At 64.0% G+C, this 16850-nt stretch overlaps 1 protein-coding gene across 2 annotated transcripts in view; it reads right to left on the bottom strand.

Moving 5' to 3' along the window:
• Positions 1-16027, bottom strand: part of UBA1 (ubiquitin like modifier activating enzyme 1) — a 19264-nt gene extending 3237 nt beyond the window's left edge. Inside the window, exons 1-19 of one of the 2 annotated variants that reach the window (XM_038381248.2) lie at positions 15892-16027; positions 6957-7073; positions 6473-6531; positions 6056-6224; positions 5738-5872; positions 4707-4813; positions 4350-4440; positions 4068-4200; positions 3800-3897; positions 3160-3306; positions 2786-2962; positions 2286-2393; positions 2053-2133; positions 1538-1693; positions 1254-1419; positions 843-1039; positions 441-505; positions 158-353; positions 1-73 (exon numbers count right to left, since the gene is read on the bottom strand). In XM_038381248.2, the coding sequence (XP_038237176.2) occupies positions 1-73; positions 158-353; positions 441-505; positions 843-1039; positions 1254-1419; positions 1538-1693; positions 2053-2133; positions 2286-2393; positions 2786-2962; positions 3160-3306; positions 3800-3897; positions 4068-4200; positions 4350-4440; positions 4707-4813; positions 5738-5872; positions 6056-6224; positions 6473-6531; positions 6957-7073; positions 15892-16026 (2410 nt within the window). In that variant the 5' untranslated portion in view covers position 16027. Of the gene's footprint in view, positions 74-157; positions 354-440; positions 506-842; positions 1040-1253; positions 1420-1537; positions 1694-2052; positions 2134-2285; positions 2394-2785; positions 2963-3159; positions 3307-3799; positions 3898-4067; positions 4201-4349; positions 4441-4706; positions 4814-5737; positions 5873-6055; positions 6225-6472; positions 6532-6956; positions 7074-11364; positions 11486-15891 lie in introns of those variants that run through there. The other variant, XM_038381249.2, reaches the window with a different exon arrangement.
• Positions 16028-16850: the final 823 nt, after the last annotated feature.

Raw genomic sequence — 16850 nt, 5'->3', positions numbered from 1 at the left:
TGCTGTCGTCGAAGGTGAGCGGGTGGGGGCATCTCTTGGGCCCTGACCAGAACAGGGTGCCGGAGTTGGTCTTCTGCAATACACCAGAGGGGGGCGCGGTCAGAACAGGGGCCTGGAGGGGCTGCTGGCTCCAGATGGGGCCGGGGGGGGCGCTCACCTGGTGGGGTGGGAAGTTGTGCAGCAGCTGGCGAATGTTGTTGCTGTACTGGCAGTGCCAGTGGCGGCAGGCCCAGCCCACACAATCAGCCCAGCTCCGGGGCCGTTCGCTCACCAGACTCTTGTTGACGGCCTCCAGCACCTCCAGGGGCTGCGTGCCCGGCAGCTTGAGTGTGCGCTCCATGAACTTGGGGTCTCTGGGGGGGACACACGGCTCAGAGGGGGCAGCCCCCTAAAACCCTCCCGCCCCCAGGGGCGGAGCACCCCTTCCCCACACCACTCACGAGATGTACTGGTTGACGCTCTCCGCCGGCTGCTTGAAGAGGCCTTCAAACTCATCACGGGCCCACTGCAGGACAGAGCAGAGTCACCGGGGTGGGGGGAGCCCCCCCAGATCAAAGAGCAGCACCCAGGGACGTCGGATGAATTAGACACCAGCCCCCGAGTTGAGGAAAGAACCCAGGAGTCCTGGCTCCCAGCCCCGCCTGCTCTAACCCACGAGACCCCACTTCTCTTCCCAGAGCCAGGGAGAGAACCCAGGAATCCTGGCTCCCAGTCTCCCCAGCTCTAACCCCCTGGACCCTACTCCAGGAGTCCAGGCTCCCAGCCCCGCCTGCTCTCACCCACTAGACCCAACTCCCTTCCCAGCCCCCACGGGGAGGGAACCCCGGCGTCCGGGCGCTCACCTGCAGTGTGTGCTCAATGGCGTTGGGGAAGTTCTTGAGGGTGCAGATGGGGATGGATTTCTCGGGTGGGTCCTGGCTGGAGCTGTACGACTCCGTCAGGAAGGGAATCACCACCTGGACGTTGCCCTTGGTGCCCAGCGTGCCCGACTCCAGCAGGGGCTTGCGGTAATAGACACACCGGCGGTCCATGTACATCCCTGGGGGGCAGGCGGATAGGGTTAGCACCAGCATGATGGGGTGGGAGGCCCTAGGACCACAGTGATGGGGGGCCAGGACGGCTTGCCCGGCGCTGAGATGCAGCCACCTCTGGGGCAGGGCAGCAGGGGAACAGCCATATATAACACCGCACAAGGATGGCTGGCATGGTGCTGAGATGCGGCAGGGGGATGGCCCCACCCACGCGTCACTCACTGGCATCCACGTTGTCCAGGGCATTGGCCACGCCGTCCAGGCCCTCAAAGAAGTCGTCGTCATAGACCCGCTCAGTGTCGGGCCCCACGCGGTCCTGGTGGCTTGTGATGTGGATGTTGGGGTTCATCAGCCGCACCGCAGCTGCTGCTGTGTCGGACTTCATTTTCTGGGGGGGGAGCAGGGACCGGAGTTAGTAGCCTGAGATACGAATGGAACCCAGGAGTCCTGGCTCCCAGCCCCGCCCCCGGCTCGCAGATCCTGCTCCCCATAGCCCCCCAGCGCACCGTGACGTCCCAGGGCCGGAAGAGAAACTGGCGGTTGAGGTTGGATTTCTCGATGGTGTCCATGTCGGTCACGGTCACCTCCCCGCCGTCCCCACACGCCAGCCCCAGCAGGGCAAAGTTCTTCAGCAGCTCGCAGCCGATGGCGCCGGCACCCACCTGGGGAGGGGGAGACACGGGGAGGTGAAGGGGGCAGCGCTGGGGGAAGGTTCCACGCGCCCAGACTGGGACGCACCAGAGTCCAAACTCAGCACCCTGCGGTGCAGGCCACGGGACCCCCACAGCAGGCATCAGCCCCAGAGCCAGCAGCTGGGTTTCTCCCCCTGGGCGTTTGCCTCGAAGGAGCTGGGATCAGACTCCGGCTGGCCAGCAGCTCCAGCTCGTCCCCCTGGGGGCAGCGTCACCCCTTTGAGCCCCGTGAACCAATGCGGTTTGCTGTGGGGCCGAGGTCTGAGAGCTCTGGATCCCGCAGTGACTGGAGACCCCTCAGGGCCCGGTGGAAACTCGGCTGCGCTCACCAGGAAATACTTCTGCTGCCCCAGCTTGGCCTGCAGGTCGGCCCCGAACACGGCGATCTGCCCATCGTAGCGGCTGTTCCTCTGGGGAGAGGGGAAGGGAAAGTTACCCCGGCGCCAGGCTCCTCGCCTCCCCCCCAATCCTGCCCCGCTGTTCCCCCAACTCTGCCAGTGCCCCCCAATCCCAACCCGCAGTCCCCCCCACTATCCCAGCCCCACCTCCCGCGGTCACTCACCGGGCGACACTGCTCCTCGGTCAGCACCTCCTTGCTGTCCTGGGGCAGACACTCCAGTGCGTCGAAGTAGAGCCACTGTGTGATGGGCATGAACTTCCCGGAGCAGGCCTGGGGCCGAGGGGGGGGCGTCAGGACAGGGCCACGCTGGCCAGCCACGCCCACACACCTCGGCCCCCCAGACAGGGCTCCCCGTGCCCCGGAGGACACAGACTTCAGCGGCGTTCAGTAGTGGGGCCTGGCCCCCAACTTCGGGAGCCTCAGAGCTTTCCAGCCCCGCTCCCCACAGTAGCCACCCGACCCCACTCCCCTCCCAGAGCTGGGGATAGAACCCCAGAGTCCTGGCTCCCAGCCCGTGCGCCCCACTCCCACCAGACCCTGCTTGCCTCCCAGAGCCGGGGATAGAACCCCGGAATCCTGGCTCCCAGTCCGTGCTCCCCACCCCCACCAGACCCCATTCCCCTCCCCACTCCGGGAACGGGACCCAGGCATCCTGGTGCTACCTTCATGACCTCCTGGGCAGCCAGCCCCCCGATGAAGGCGTTGACAGGCGCCAGATCCCCGGCAGCCTGGTACGCCAGTTCCTTGATCAGCCCCTCACTCAGCTTCTCCTGCTTCAGTGCTGGGGGGGCCCGTTCGTTCACCGCCTGGGTCAGCGCCAGCACCTCGGCCGCATCCGCCTGCCGGGGAGAGGGGTCAGCAGCGCCCCAGGCGGTGGGGTGGGGGGTAGTCACACAAGATGGGACACAGACGGGGGACAGGTCACACAGCGCCCCAGGGGGCGGGGACGGGAACAGGACATGAGGGAGGGGCGGTAACACAGACACACCCCCTGGCCCACCAGCCCGTTCCTAGCCCACAGCAGGCCAGGCCCTACCTCGCTGCGGGGCCGGGGCAGGCGCTGGTGCTGTCGCTGGAAGTCGTGCAGGGCCTGGAAGGCTAGGTGCAGTTGGGCTGGGCGGTCGAACTTCCCGAAGTCGGTCACCACAAAGTCGGGCTCAGCCAGCGCCACTCTCAGGGGCTTCTGCAGGGAGCAGGGTGGGATTGAGGGGCGGCTGGCACAATCCCCCATCCTCTCACCCCCTCCAACCTGACCCCCAGGGTCCCTGCCCTGGCTCACGGACGGACAGCCTGAGCGCGCACAGACCCATGTGATGACAAATTATGTTCACTCTGAACCCTACTGATGACAGACAAGCTTGGCAGCACCCAGAGAGCAGGGAACCCCTGTTCCACAGAATTCAAGTGACTATGGTTCCCCCTCTGCAGGGCAAGGGGAGGTGCCTAAACCCCCAGGTCAGAAAGGACCCTGTGATTACCCGCTCTGCCCTTGCCAGGCAGACACTGTCCCCACTGCTGAGCTGCCCCTTGGCCCCAGGCTGGAGTTTAGGAAGGAACTGGAAGAGCGGCCGTTCCCAACCCTTTGGCCCCCAGCCAGGGAGTTGAGGTGGGGGGAGAGCCAGAGCCCGGGGCCTGCCCTGCTGCCCCGCCCAGGAATATGGGTCAGGTCCACTCACAAAACTGATCTTCTTGGGCATCTTGACCTGAGAGACGATGCCCCCCCGCACGTACTCGGAGAAGCTGCTGGTGTCGCCGATGCTGAAGGTGTAAGGCCCTGCAGGAGAGAGCGGGGGTCAGCGATGTGGGGTGCATGGGGCAGGGAGACTGCCCCCTGCTGAGCTCTCCGCAGCATGGCACCCCCCAGCACCCAGTCCCAACTGCCAGGGGAGAGCACCCCCTGCCCAGCCCCCCCGCCCTGCTCCCCGGGGGTGCCCAGCGGCTCACCCAGCACTTTGATCTCCATCGGGGGGCAGCGGTTGAGCTCTTCCATGCCGTCCACCTCAGTGAAGGAGACGAAGTCTCCGCTCTCAAAGCCGTGCCGAGCCTCGTCCAGGCAGGTCACCTCCCCCGGGCAGCCCTGCCAACATGGGGAGGGGTGAGCCCAGCAGTGCCAGGAACAGAACCCAGGCGTCCTGGCCCCCAGCCCCCAACCCCCGCCTCTAACCACTAGATCCCACTCCCCTCCCAGAGCCAGGGGGAGAACCCAGGCATCCGGTCCGGTGTTACCTTGGTGATCATGGAGATCATGGCGCTGAGCGGCTGCTCCCCGTTGGTGTCTGTAACGACCATCTCGTCCCCAAAGTCACAGAAAAGCTGGCTGCAGGGAGAGGGTTGAGTGTGGGGCAGCCCCCTGGCCCCACCAAGTCTCCAGCCCCCCTCAGCCCCGAGATCCCCCGCCCCACCAAGTCTCCAGCCCCCCCTGCCCCCGAGATCCCCTACCCCATCTCCCTGATGACAGCCAACGCATCCGTCCCAGCCCAGGCTCCGGTTCCACCCCCTCAACCCTCCGGTGCTGGTGAGGGGAGACAGGCTGCTGCCCCCCCGCCCAGCAACAGGGGAGGAGGCTCCCAGCCCAGCACTCACCCGAACAGCCCCCTGGTGTCGGCTACCACCATCTTGATTCCCTTGCTGTGGCAGACCTCCCCGACCCGCAGCTGCTCCTCCAGAGGCGAGTTGGTGAGAACCACAACCTGCCGCACACGGAGCCCATCAGCGCCAGCCTGCACCCCTGGAGTCCCCCACCTGGCCCGTGCCGCCCACCCCACCCGGAGCTCTTCTGCCCTGGCCCACATCCCTGGGGCCAGCCTCCCGCCACTGGAGCCCCCCACCCGATCCACTCTGCCCACCCCACCCAGACCCCGTCAGTGGCAGCCTGCGCCCCCAAAGCCAGCCCCTGCCTACGGAGCCCCACACCCGGCCCGCCCACCCCACAGATGGAGCCCATCAGTGCCGGCCCCTGCTCCCAGGGCCAGCCCCCAGAGCCCCCCACCCAGCACACAGCCCATCTGTGCTGGCCCACACCCTTGGGGCCAGCCCCCAACCCACCTAGTACACGGAGCCCATCAGCACTGGCCCATGCACCCCCATGCCCCACAAGTGCCAGTCGGCACCCCCCCAGACTCCACTCCCCAGTGCGCTGGCCTGTACCCAGACTCCCTCCACAGCACCAACCAGCACCTCTGCTCCACCCAGACAACCCCCAGCTGGTGTCCCTAACCAGCCTGCGCCTCTCCTGCCTCTTCTGCATCCCCCCATCCCATCCAGCCTGTGTGAACCCCCCACCCAGAGCCCCCTCGGCTTGCATCCCCATCCCCCTGCCCTCCAGCCTGTATCCCCCCCATCCTCCAGCCTGTGCCTCCCTCAACCCTGCCAGTCTGTGGCCTCCGGCCCTCACCCTAACCCTCCTCCCCCTGCAGGCAGGAACTGATGCAGAGCACCCCGCAGGCCACCCCCGAGCTCTGGGGTCTCCAACCTGCCCGAGACGTAGATATGGGAGTCTAGCATAGCTGGGGATGCGAGCCAGGATTCCTCCCCTCTTCCCCCCAGACCCCACTCCACTTCCAGTGCCGGGGAGAGAACCCAGGCGTCTGGGCTCCCTCCAGGCTTGCGTGTACCTGGAACAGGCTCAGGAAGTCCTCGGTGAGGGCCTCTGTGTGGATGCTGATGGGTACATAAGAGTTGAGCTCAGCCAGGCGCGGCTGGGAGACCTCGGCCCGGTTCTTCCCCAAATCCTCCTCCCGCAGGTAGAACTAGAGAGCAAGGGGGGGGGAGGTGAGGGAGATCCCGGAGAGAGGTGGGGCGGGACAGGACAGGCAGAGGGGGAGGGGAAGGAGACCACGAGACACACAGGCAGGTCAGGGAGGGGAGGAAGGGCCCGGCCGCACTGACAGGTCGGCCGGGCGCGGGGGGGCATTCCCGGGCCGGGCACCTACCTGGGAGGCCAGGTCTGCCCACTGGGCGGGCTCGGGGTCGTGCAAGGTGACCGACTTGACACCGCCCAGGGTGATGTTCTTGGCGATCTCCACGCCCAGCCCCCGCAGCCCCGACACCAGGACGCTGGCGTTCTGCAGCCGCTTCATGGCCTCGTGGCCCAGCACGTACCTGCGGGGAGGGCGCAGTCAGGGCAGGCGCGGCACAGGGTGCCCCAGCCAGCCTGTGTCCACAGCTCCAGCAGCCAGGGCACCTGGGCCCATTCCCGTCTCCACCAATGACACCACATGTGACCCACCACCCAGCACCGTGCCCCTCGGCCTCAGTTTCCCAGACAGGGAAACAGCCTTTGTTCTGGGGGAGTTTTGACGGGGTCCAAGGCGGGCAGACGGGCCCACAAGCCCCCCGCTGGTACTTACAGCTGCCTGGAGTACAGGCCCTCGTCAATGTCGGCGTCGCTGCCATTCTTAGCCATGCCCTGTGAGCAGAGGGATCAGAGGTCAGCAGGGCCTGGGGGGGCGGGGAGCCCGGCGGGGAGCTCGCTGTGGCCAGGTCGTGCCCCTCCCCCCGTGGCGCTCACTGCCAGGGTACGCCAGAATTGGAGAGAGGGCCCTCAGTCTGATTCAGGAGTGGGGGAGATACCCTGGGGGGTCTGATCTGGAGGAGAAGGAGGTCAATGCAGGAGGGTGTGTGGGGGGGGCCCCAACATGCAGACGTCCCCTGGGGGCAGGGCAGGCTGGCATTGGTTCTGGTCCCAGGTTGGCAGAACTCCACCCCCCTCCCCCCCGAGACCTGCTAGGCAGCCAGCGACTGCAGGGTTAGCAGCATCTCAGGAACCCACCAACCATGGCTGCGAGGGCTCTCGCTTGGTGGGGTGGGGGGCTGGGTGCCCCACAGACTCACGTTGGTGGGCGCTGCGCGCGGGACACTCTGTACGGAGTTGCCAGAGGAGCAGTTTGAACCCGTCTTCGGCTCAGATCCAGACACGCGGCGCTTCTTGGACAACGGCGAGCTGGACATCTGGGGGGGTGCGGGGCGGAACAGGAGGTCAGAGCAAAGCCCACATCCCCCCAACACCCAACCCTGCGGGACACTGGGGGAACCACACGGCTACCGGATACCTGAGCAGAGCCAAACACAGGGCGGGGGTTGCTGGGAGGGGTCTGGGCAGGGGTCAGTCTCCCAGGCAGGCAGGGCCGGGGATGGGCATGCTGGGGAGTATCCCCAAGCAGCTGCTATCCAACTGCCCCCCCAGAGGTAGCCGCAGCACTGGCTGTGCCCGTTACCAGAGCCTCTCTACAGAGCCATGTGCCAGGGGCCGGGTCGGGCCTGGGGTGACTCAGCGGGGACAGTGACTCATTTCACAGCCCAGGCAGGGCCTGGGTACTGCTCAGCCCTGCCCCGGGTGGGCCAAGAACTCAGCACCCCCAAGGGGAGAAGGGAAACCCCAGATTGCGCCACTTCCCCAAGGTCTGAGAGACTCCACACCCCTCCCACAGCCGGAGAGAGAACCCCAGCGTCCCAGCCGAATCATTGCAACACACGCTCTTCCTACACCATGCCTCGCAGTGCCCAGCGGCCCGGCACCACCCGCGTGGGCAGAGACAGCTGCAGAGGGATCAGAAGGGTCAGGATTCAAGTGGCGCGTCCCCTCTGCTAGCACCAGACGCCACCCCTAGGCTCCTCGAAGGGGCTTCCCCCAGCACCGTGCCAGCTTCAGCAGCCTTACGTCAAGCTTAACCCCACTCCTGCACCAGCCCACTCTCCCTTGCAAGCCGGCCAGCGGTGACACTGCAAGTTAGTGAAAGACTGGTTTATCCACTGGACTGAACGATCTCACTTCAGGGGATGCACACCCAGCCCTGAGATGCAACCACCTAGGTTGCAGGGCAGTGATGGAACAGCCACACAACACTGCATGGGACAGCTCGCCCGGGGCTTTCAGGTGCTCTCATTCAGCTGATTGTCCCCCAAATATCTCAGATCGCTGGCTGGGGAACGGCTCTGCTAATGACTGATCCTCTGGTAATTAACCTACCCCCACCCCAATTGCTGCCGAAGGCTGAGCTAACCCTGACATGCTCCCACGGGAGGCTTCTCTGCGACTCCCGGGTGCCTCCCCTGCTGATTTCACACAACACTGAAGACCAGAGTTCTTTGACAGTCATCACCAGGCGGCCGACTTTAAACGTCCAAGCCCTGCACCAGAGCCAGCCCCAGGCCGAGAAACATGGAAATTCCAGGCGGACTCAAACCACCACCCACCCACCCCAGTGCCCAGGACAGAACGGCACGGAGATCCCATGAGCTCCATGGATGAGGACGCAGCAGCCACCCCAACCGTTCAGTCCTGTACCACCCGTCTAGTTAGACCGGCGTAACCCCAGCGGCAGACGCCTTTATCCCGGGATAACTCCAGCTTTTTCCAGTTTAAACTGAAATCCCTTCCCAAGTGCCATGAACACCACCCGGGGTTTAAATTCACACCTTCGCTTCTACCAATGCACCATTCCCAGGCAGAAAGGAGAGAGAGATCACCAGAGCAGCACATGGGCTGCCTCGCCCCACCCCAGAGACAGCCGCATTTCAGGACCTCCTGAGAATAACCTCCCCCAAATACATCCACTAAAAACCTCATCCTCCCTTCCCTCCACCCCCACCCAAAATTAACCTGCAATAGCTACTTAAAGGGGAATTTAGCTAAACGAACTAGGCCCCTGTTCCTCAGCACCAGGCCTATGCTGCCCTTTAAATTCACCCCGTACCATAATCCAAACTCACTTTTAAGTGCAGACAAGCCCCAGAGCAGCGTTCCCCCAGTATAGGGGGCCCCAGCAGAGGGGAGGATGGGCAGATCTCCTCTTAACAGGTTCCCAGGGGCTCACTTTCCTTTTGAAAATAAGAAGCCAGTCTCTGGCCATAACAGTGGAGAAAAGCCGGCGTCATGACACAGCAACACCGCCTGAGTCTGCAGAGAGCCTGAGCCCATTGCTGCCCCGAGTATGAGAACCCGAACTGCTGCCCGAACCCTCCACTCTGAGCCACACGCTCCATTCGCTCCAACGGTGTCATTCCATTTCAACACCGGTGACTATCTCACTCCTTGGTGCACGTAAAGAACCCCGAGGGCTGGGAGGATTCCCAGAGGCTGGGCCCCAGACAGGATCCGAACTACGGCAAGCAGGCCATAGGCACCCCGCCAGAGGCTGAGATGGGTTTCCTTTTCCCGAAAGGGCCGGCTGCAGGCTGTCCTGTAACTGAGGGGCAGGGGAGGTCTACACAGCAAACTGGACTGGGATAGACAGGACACTGAGCTGGACAGAAAACTGCCCTGACGTTCACATGTCCCTGAGCCACAGGTTTAACCAAAACAGAAACAACCCCCCTGCCCTGCCACTGTCCTAGAACTTCCCCCAAAGGGTTCTGCATTAAAATTCCCTTTTGCTTCAATCCTAAGTGATCCCCACGCACACAACCTGCCCCGAGACACAGAACAAGCAGTGGCTGAGAGCAGAAGAAAGGAACGAGAGACAGGCAGCAGGACAGAGATTGGGACTGTTTGAGCACAGAGGGGATGGTGGCAGATTAAAGGCGTTTCCCCACTCGGTAGGTGTCCCTGCACATCCTGGCTGGGGTAACTGGGTGCCTGCAGAGACTACATGTCTCAGACCAGATGTCTGTCTCAGCCAGACTCGCTGGGCAGAGCTCACAGGGCAAAGCAGGAGGGCGGGAGCTCAGGGGCTCAGTCTTGGAGGAGTGGAAGCCCCTGAAAACAGAGTGAGACCTGGCAGCGGACCAGCCCGCTGATTCGGTTCCTCCAAGGGAGGGTTTCAAAGCTGGGCCAGAGCACCGAACCAGTGGCTGCATGACAACAGGACTCCAGAGAGGAACAGGAATAGCCGGTCGTAACCATCAAACTATGACACTTCTGGGGACCAAAAGCAACGGATGCCACGACACAAGGGGAGGGTGGATCGTCCTCGCAAGTGGCTGGGACACTGGGCTAGATGGAGTCCGCGCCAGGCCTCCGTCCCTGGAAAGCCGCAGCATTCGCGAGGTGCTGACAACCCACTGCTTTTCAGTGGCAGCGGGCTCACGAAGCACATGCGTCCCCTCACTGAGCTGAGAGGCCATTTAGGGCCAGAAAAAGCCACCAGGTGGGTCGAGGGCTGATCCATAGCCTGTCAGGCCAGACGAAATGGAGAGGAAGGGGAGCGGGAAGCAGTGCCTCACTGCCACAGGCCTGAAGGCAAGGCTGACTCAGCTCTTGGGGTTTAACCCCCCCCCCAACAATCATTCTTGCTGTGACCCCCTGTGTCTAAGGGCTCCCTCTGGCACGGGCCTCATCTTCTCGGCTGGGTTAGAGGCCGAGATGAGCGACACCCCCTGCCCCGGTGCCCGAAGGCTCAGAGGGCACAAGACGGGAGGGAGGGGGGCGGCAGCTGACTGTCAGTCACACCAGGGGCTAGCCCGGGATTTCTCCTCAGGGAAGTCAGGGGCTTTCACGGGGAATCCTCCAAGCCAAGGCAGCGAGGATGGCAGATGGGGTGCGGTGGGGGAAGAGGGAACAGCCCCAGCTGGGCAGGAGAGCAGGAGGCCCTAGACTGCTAGGTGGCTCTTCACTACTTGGAGTCATGTTTTCTCCGATAGAAATTGCCATCCCCAGAGACCCCCCCAGGCCTAGCACTGCTGGGAAAGTAGGGCTGGGCCAGCCAGATATGCAGCTGAAATGAACACACCTAGGGCTGGGAGGGAGTCTAGGAGCTGGGAACCAGGACTCCTAGGTCCTATCCCCAGCTCTGGGAGGGACATGCTCTCGCCTCCTAGACCCCTCTCCCCTCCCAGAGCCGGGGAGAGAACCCAGGAGTCCTGGCTCCCAGCCCCCCTGCTTCGACCTACCAGCGCCCACTGAGGAGCCAGGAGAGGGACCCTGGCTAGGTTTGGGGGCCGTGGAGGGATCAGGGGAATCAAGGGGGAAGGGGACACTGGCCGGGCGAGGGATCCCGGCCCGGGGGGTTGGGGGTCAGTCCCAGGGGGGGTTTGGCCCCCATCCCAGGCACTTCTCAGCCCAAGGAGAACCAGGGACGGGGGGTTGGGCCCGGGATCCCAAAACTAGTGAGCCCGGCCCGGTTCGAAGCCCAGTCTGGGGGGGGCGGTTCCCAGCCAGCCGGGCCCGGTCTCGGGGGGGGGCGGTTCCCAGCCAGCCGGGCCCGGTCTCGGGGGGGGGTTCGGTCCGGTCCGGGGGGGCGGTTCCCAGCCAGCCGGGTCCGGTCTCGCGGGGGGTCCGCTTCGGGGCCCGGTTCTCAGTTACCAATGAGGCTGCCCCGGCCCGGCTCGGCCCCGCTCGCTTCCCCCGCTCGGCTCCTCTCACAAGATGGCGGCTGCCGGGCCCGGAACAAAAACCCCCCGCTCGCGGCGCACGCCAGGCCCCGCCCCCCACCGCCCATAGGCCGCCCGGCGCCACCGACGCCCCCCGCGATGCTTACGCCGCCTGCCCATTGGCTGGAAGGGAGGGCGGCCCGCCCCGTGACCTGGGACACGCCCCCTGCCGGCCGCGGACACCCGGATGTGAGATGAGGAGCCGGACGGGACAGAGCTCCGCCCACCTCATGAATAATGCAGACCATAATGAATAATAATGACCACGCCCCCTCAGGTCTCCCACAGGGAGTGAGTGGAGGGGCGGGGCTGGGGGGCGAGAGAGGGAAAGGGCATGGGTGCAGGGCAGGAGAGGGAAGGGGCAGGGCATGGGGCAGGGCTGGGGGGCCAGAGAGGGAAGGGGCGGGGCATGGGGCAGGGCTGGGAGGGCAGGAGAGGGAAGGGGCAGAGCATGGGGGGCGGGAGAGGGAAGGGGCGGGGCATGGGGCAGGACTGGGGGGCGGGAGAGGGAAAGGCCGGGGCGTGGGGGCAGGGCAGGAGAGGGAGGGGGCAGGGGATGGGGGGTGGGAGAGGGAAGGGGCAGGGCATGGGGCAGGGCAGGGGGGCGGGAGAGGGAAAGGGCATGGGTGCAGGGCAGGAGAGGGAAGGGGCAGGGCATGGGGCAGGGCTGGGGGGCCAGAGAGGGAAGTGGCGGGGCATGGAGCAGGGCTGGGGGGGCGGGAGAGGGAAAGGCCGGGGCGTGGGGGCAGGGCAGGAGAGGGAAGGGGTGGGGCATGCGGCAGGGCAGAAGAGGGAAGGGGCGGGGCATGGGGCAGTGCTGTGGTCCTCACTCCCCACCAGATAACCATGGGGACATTCATTAAATTTGGACACAAAGTGGGCTGCCCACAGGATGAAGCAAATCCAGAGCCCGCCCCCACACACACACACACGCCCGCCCCCACACACAGTGGCACAGGCCACAGCTACCCGCACTCAGCGAGCCAGCCTGGCCTCTGCCCCATTCCAAGCGGGTCGCTCGCCCCATCCAGCCAGCGCTTGCTGTACGTGCTGAGGAAGCACTGGCCGCGCTGCAAACCCAGCCCCTTGCCCGCGAGCCTGAGCCCGGATCCAGTGACTCGGACTGGCGCGGCGCGCTTCACACGGCACGGCACAGCCCACTGGGGCTCTGGGTCCTGACATGCGGGTCGAGGCTCAGAGCCCCAGTGGGAACAGCAGCATGACTGCTTTTAGCCCCATAGCAGAGTCAGGGAGAGAACCCAGGAGTCATGGCACCCAGCCCCCCTGTCCTAATCCCTAGACCTAACTTCCCTCCCAGACAGAAAGAAGGGGAAATAACAGTGAGAGGGGAAGATTGGGGGGCCCAGGAAGCCCCAGGCAGGGGGGAGCTCAGGGACCCTGCTATGGCAAGGGGGTGACAGCGAGGCCCACCCAGAGCAGGACTCTGAGCCCTGCCCTGTGTGCGTCCCTGTCCCTGCTGGAGGGGGCGAGGCCTGCTCTTTTCCCTCCCGGCAGGACCGATCCTGGAGCCCTGTGCCCAGTTCTGGGGGGGGGTGACTGCCGAGGGGGTGGAGAAGAGCCCCTAGACCTGCTCTGGCCTATCTGGGAGGCCAGCCTGGGTGGTCTAGAGACCCCTTCTGCCCTCAAACTCTGGGATAGTGTAATGGGGCCCGGAGAGGTGCACACCCAGGATCAGAAGGGCACATCTAGCCCGGTATCCTGGCTCCAGCCCTCGCCAGCCACACAGGAAGAGGGAATTACCCTGGAAGGGGGTGGTTATTTGCCCCCCACGTTAGCTCAGTCCCCCAGTAATAATTAAAGTTGAGTTTAATCCCTGAGGGAAGAGGCTCACTATCACTTCCAGAACGCGTCAACCTGGTTTAGAAAAACCCCGGATCCTTGGCGGATGGGGGGGAGTGGTGTGAATCCAGCTCAATCCGTACAGCCAGGGCCCTAAGGCCAGAAGGGTCTGTTACCCCGTCCAATCTCACACACATGGCACAGACTGGAGAATTCCCCCTGGATTAGCCCTCCTGGCCACAGCGTCGCCCTAAGAGCTGATGGGGAAAGGCCGGGTTCTTGGCGTCAATGACAACCAGTGGCAGGGAGTCCCACTGGCTAACATCTCCCGCTACCTTTGAGTACAACCCCTGTCCATGGCATCGAAGGGCTCCTCGTTCTCAGGAGCCGGGGCAGGACTGGCAGACGCCCTGCATGCTCTGACCCCGTGACCCATAGCGCCCTCTCGGCAAAGCCCTGGAGTCTGACTATTCGGGGTCTGAGCAGCGCCCAGCATGACAGGGGGCCTTGATCTCGGTTGGGATCTGGACAGCACCTGGTATGACAGGGGGCCCTGATCTCGGTTAGGGTCTGCACAGTGCCCGGCACAATGGGGCCCTGATCTTAGTCAAGTGGCTTGCACAGTGCCTGGCCTGACAGGGCTCTACTTGGCCAAACCCCAAACAATCACAAACCTAATCTAAGTTTTGCTGGTGCGATTTCCCAGCCGTCACTGTGATTTTGGTCCCATTAACACAGGTTTCAGTCTGACTTTCCTTAGGTGGATTTTTTTGACTCTCAACTAAGTTTTTGCATGTGGAATTTCCCAGCTCTGGTTTGTTTTTCTTTTCTTGTTGGCTGCAAGAAACCAATTTGTTGTTTTCGTCAAAGGCCCTTTGGCTAATTGTCTAGATCGCTCCAGAGCATCCCAGGATCACACCCCGTGACCATCCCTTGTATGTTCCTCCACACCGGTGTCGAGAGCATCGCACCTGGGAGTGAAAAACACAACTACACGCACAGGGCAGGGCACTCATTGATAACCAGCTTGGCAGGACCTCAACCCTTCCTACCTCAGCTAGATCAAACCCCATCTTCACCGAGGGAACCTTCTCCAAGGCCCATATTGGTCCCCCAAACCTGAATCTCTAAGCTGTCCCCTTTCAGAGCTCAAGCGAGTGGGAAGAGCCATCAGTAACTGGATTTGGGGGTGGGGGGGGTTACAAAGAAATGAGATGCACACATGCAAATCAGCATCCGCAAAATTGCTCCAATCAGCAGACCAGGCCAACAAAAAGCCAGTTTGGGGAAGGTCCAAACGAGTGACAATCAATGATGGGCAAGGAAAGGCTGACACAGCTTTCAACCCCGGGTCTCTCTGGACTTCCCCAACAGCGAGAAAGTGTCCCCTGGGCGCCAAGATGGGGAAACTGAGGCAGGGAGAAGGGAAGTTATTTGCACAAAAACACGCAGCATGTGCGAAAGCCAATATGCAGCAGTCCTGGATTCCAGCCTCCCCTGCTCTAATCCACTAGACCTCACTCCCCTCCCAGAGCCAGGGAGAGAACCCAGGAGTCCTGGCTCCCAGCCCGCAACCAATACACTACACAGAAGTGTGGGGCAGGGAGTGGAGGCTAGATATACGTTGAGCGTCGCTGACTCTCAGCAAAGGATCAGACATTTCGGGGGCAGCCAAAGCAGCCCCCCCAGCACAATGGGGGTACAAAGGATTCTCTGGGCAGAGAGGAGCAAACCAGACAGTTGGGGGGGCAGCATACAAAGAGGGGTCTCCACTCACACCCCTAATAACAAAACGTCAGGGTCACGTGGTGAATTCCCCCTCCTTTCCCTATTCCCCACCACCACCAAGGGCTGTGCCCCCCACTCCCTACCAATGATGCCCCCATCTCCCTTCTCCCAGCCACACCCTCGTGCCCTCCATACTCCTCACCCCACTGGCTGTGAATCCCGTTTCCTAGCTCAGTCATCACCCCCCAGCCCCCCTCCTCCACCTCCTGACCCCCACATACCTCCTTACATTCCCCAACATCTCCCCCCAAGGGTCCCTTCCCTACTATCCCCCACCCCCTCTGGTCCCCACTGATTTCCCCCCCCAAGGTGCCCCCACCCCACTCTACCTGCCTCCAGGGGGCCCCCCCATAAGGGCACCCCTGCCCATCCCTCCTACAGCCCTCCTGCCTCCTCTGAGGGTCCCGTAGCGATCCACCCATGCTCCCCCTTACCGTGCTCCCCAGCTCCCCCCACCCCTGTGTCCCCCTGCTCCCCCTTACCCATGCCCCCTGCTCCCCCTTATCCCTTACCCGTGCCCCCCAGCTCCCCCCACCCCTGTGCCCCCCAGCTCCCCCTTACCCGTGCTCCCCAGCTCCCCCCACCCCTGTGTCCCCCTGCTCCCCCTTACCCATGCCCCCTGCTCCCCCTTATCCCTTACCCGTGCCCCCCAGCTCCCCCCACCCCCTGCTCCCCCTTACCCGTGCCCCCTGCTCCCCCACCCCTGTGCCCCCCAGCTCCCCCTTACCCGGGCTCCCCAGCTCCCCCACCCTCTCCCTTCTTACCCGGCCCCCTTGCGCCCCCCAGAGCCCCGCCCCCCTTACCCAGGCCCCCTGCTCCCCCTTACCCAGGCGCCCCCCAGAGCCCCGCCCCTTGTGCTCCCCGCGCTCACCCCTCTCTCTCTCTCTCTCCCTCGCGCCGCTCCCGCCGCTGACGGACCCTCCGGGCTCGGGCTGAACCACGCGCCACGCGGGGGCGCGGGGCCGAACCATCCCGGGAGGAGGGGTGCCCGCCCCCCTGCCCGCATCCGCATGGCTCCGAGACGCGGCCCCCCCTCCTGCCAGCGGGATGGTCCGGCCCGACCGCGCGGGGCCTACTGGGGGCTGTAGTCCTGGGGGCGCAGGGAAGGCCAGACAGACACGGGGACAGACATAGGGACAGGGACATGGGGGAGAGATCACCGGGGCGATGGCGGTGGACAGACAGACAGAGGGGTGCTGGTGGGGCGCGGCTGGATGGGTCTCCAGTGCCCATCTCCTTAACTCTGCCCCTTTGGGCCACCTTGATGGTGGCAATGACCCCATCACAGAGAGATGTTGGCGCCACTCCCTACCTCCTGCAACGCCCGAAGCGGGCTGTGCCCCGGGGCTAGGTCTGTAGGACGCCCCACCAGTTGGTGGGTGTGGGGTGAGGGAAGCAGGACGGCCTCGTACTCAGGTGGCCATACCCCGGCCTCCAACAGATACAGCCCTGCCTCAGTTTCCCCACTCTGCCACGTCCATTTCCCCAGTGGCTGAGACAAGTGCCTGATGGTTGGTGAGGATCCTGTGCCACACGCAGCAGTGACTTTACCAGGCGTACTCCTGCTGCTATGAATCCTGGGGTGTCTGAACCCCCCAGACCTTGCTTGGCCGCCTCAATCGTCGTCTTTTAACCAACGGAGTTTGCATGGAATTTCCTTTGCTTTTATCCCTGGCTCTGGGAGGGGAGTGGGATCTGGTGGGTTAGAGTCAGGGGGTGGGGGGCTGGGTTCTCTCCCCAGCTCTGGGAGGGGAGTGGAATCTGGTGGGTTAGAGCAGGGGGGCTGGGAACCAGGACTCCTGGGTTCTATTCTCGGCACCGGGAAGGGAG

This window comes from Dermochelys coriacea, chromosome 23, assembly GCF_009764565.3.
Source record: "Dermochelys coriacea isolate rDerCor1 chromosome 23, rDerCor1.pri.v4, whole genome shotgun sequence".
Lineage (NCBI taxonomy): Eukaryota > Metazoa > Chordata > Testudines > Dermochelyidae > Dermochelys > Dermochelys coriacea.
This window is presented reverse-complemented; position numbering and strand designations above follow the sequence as displayed.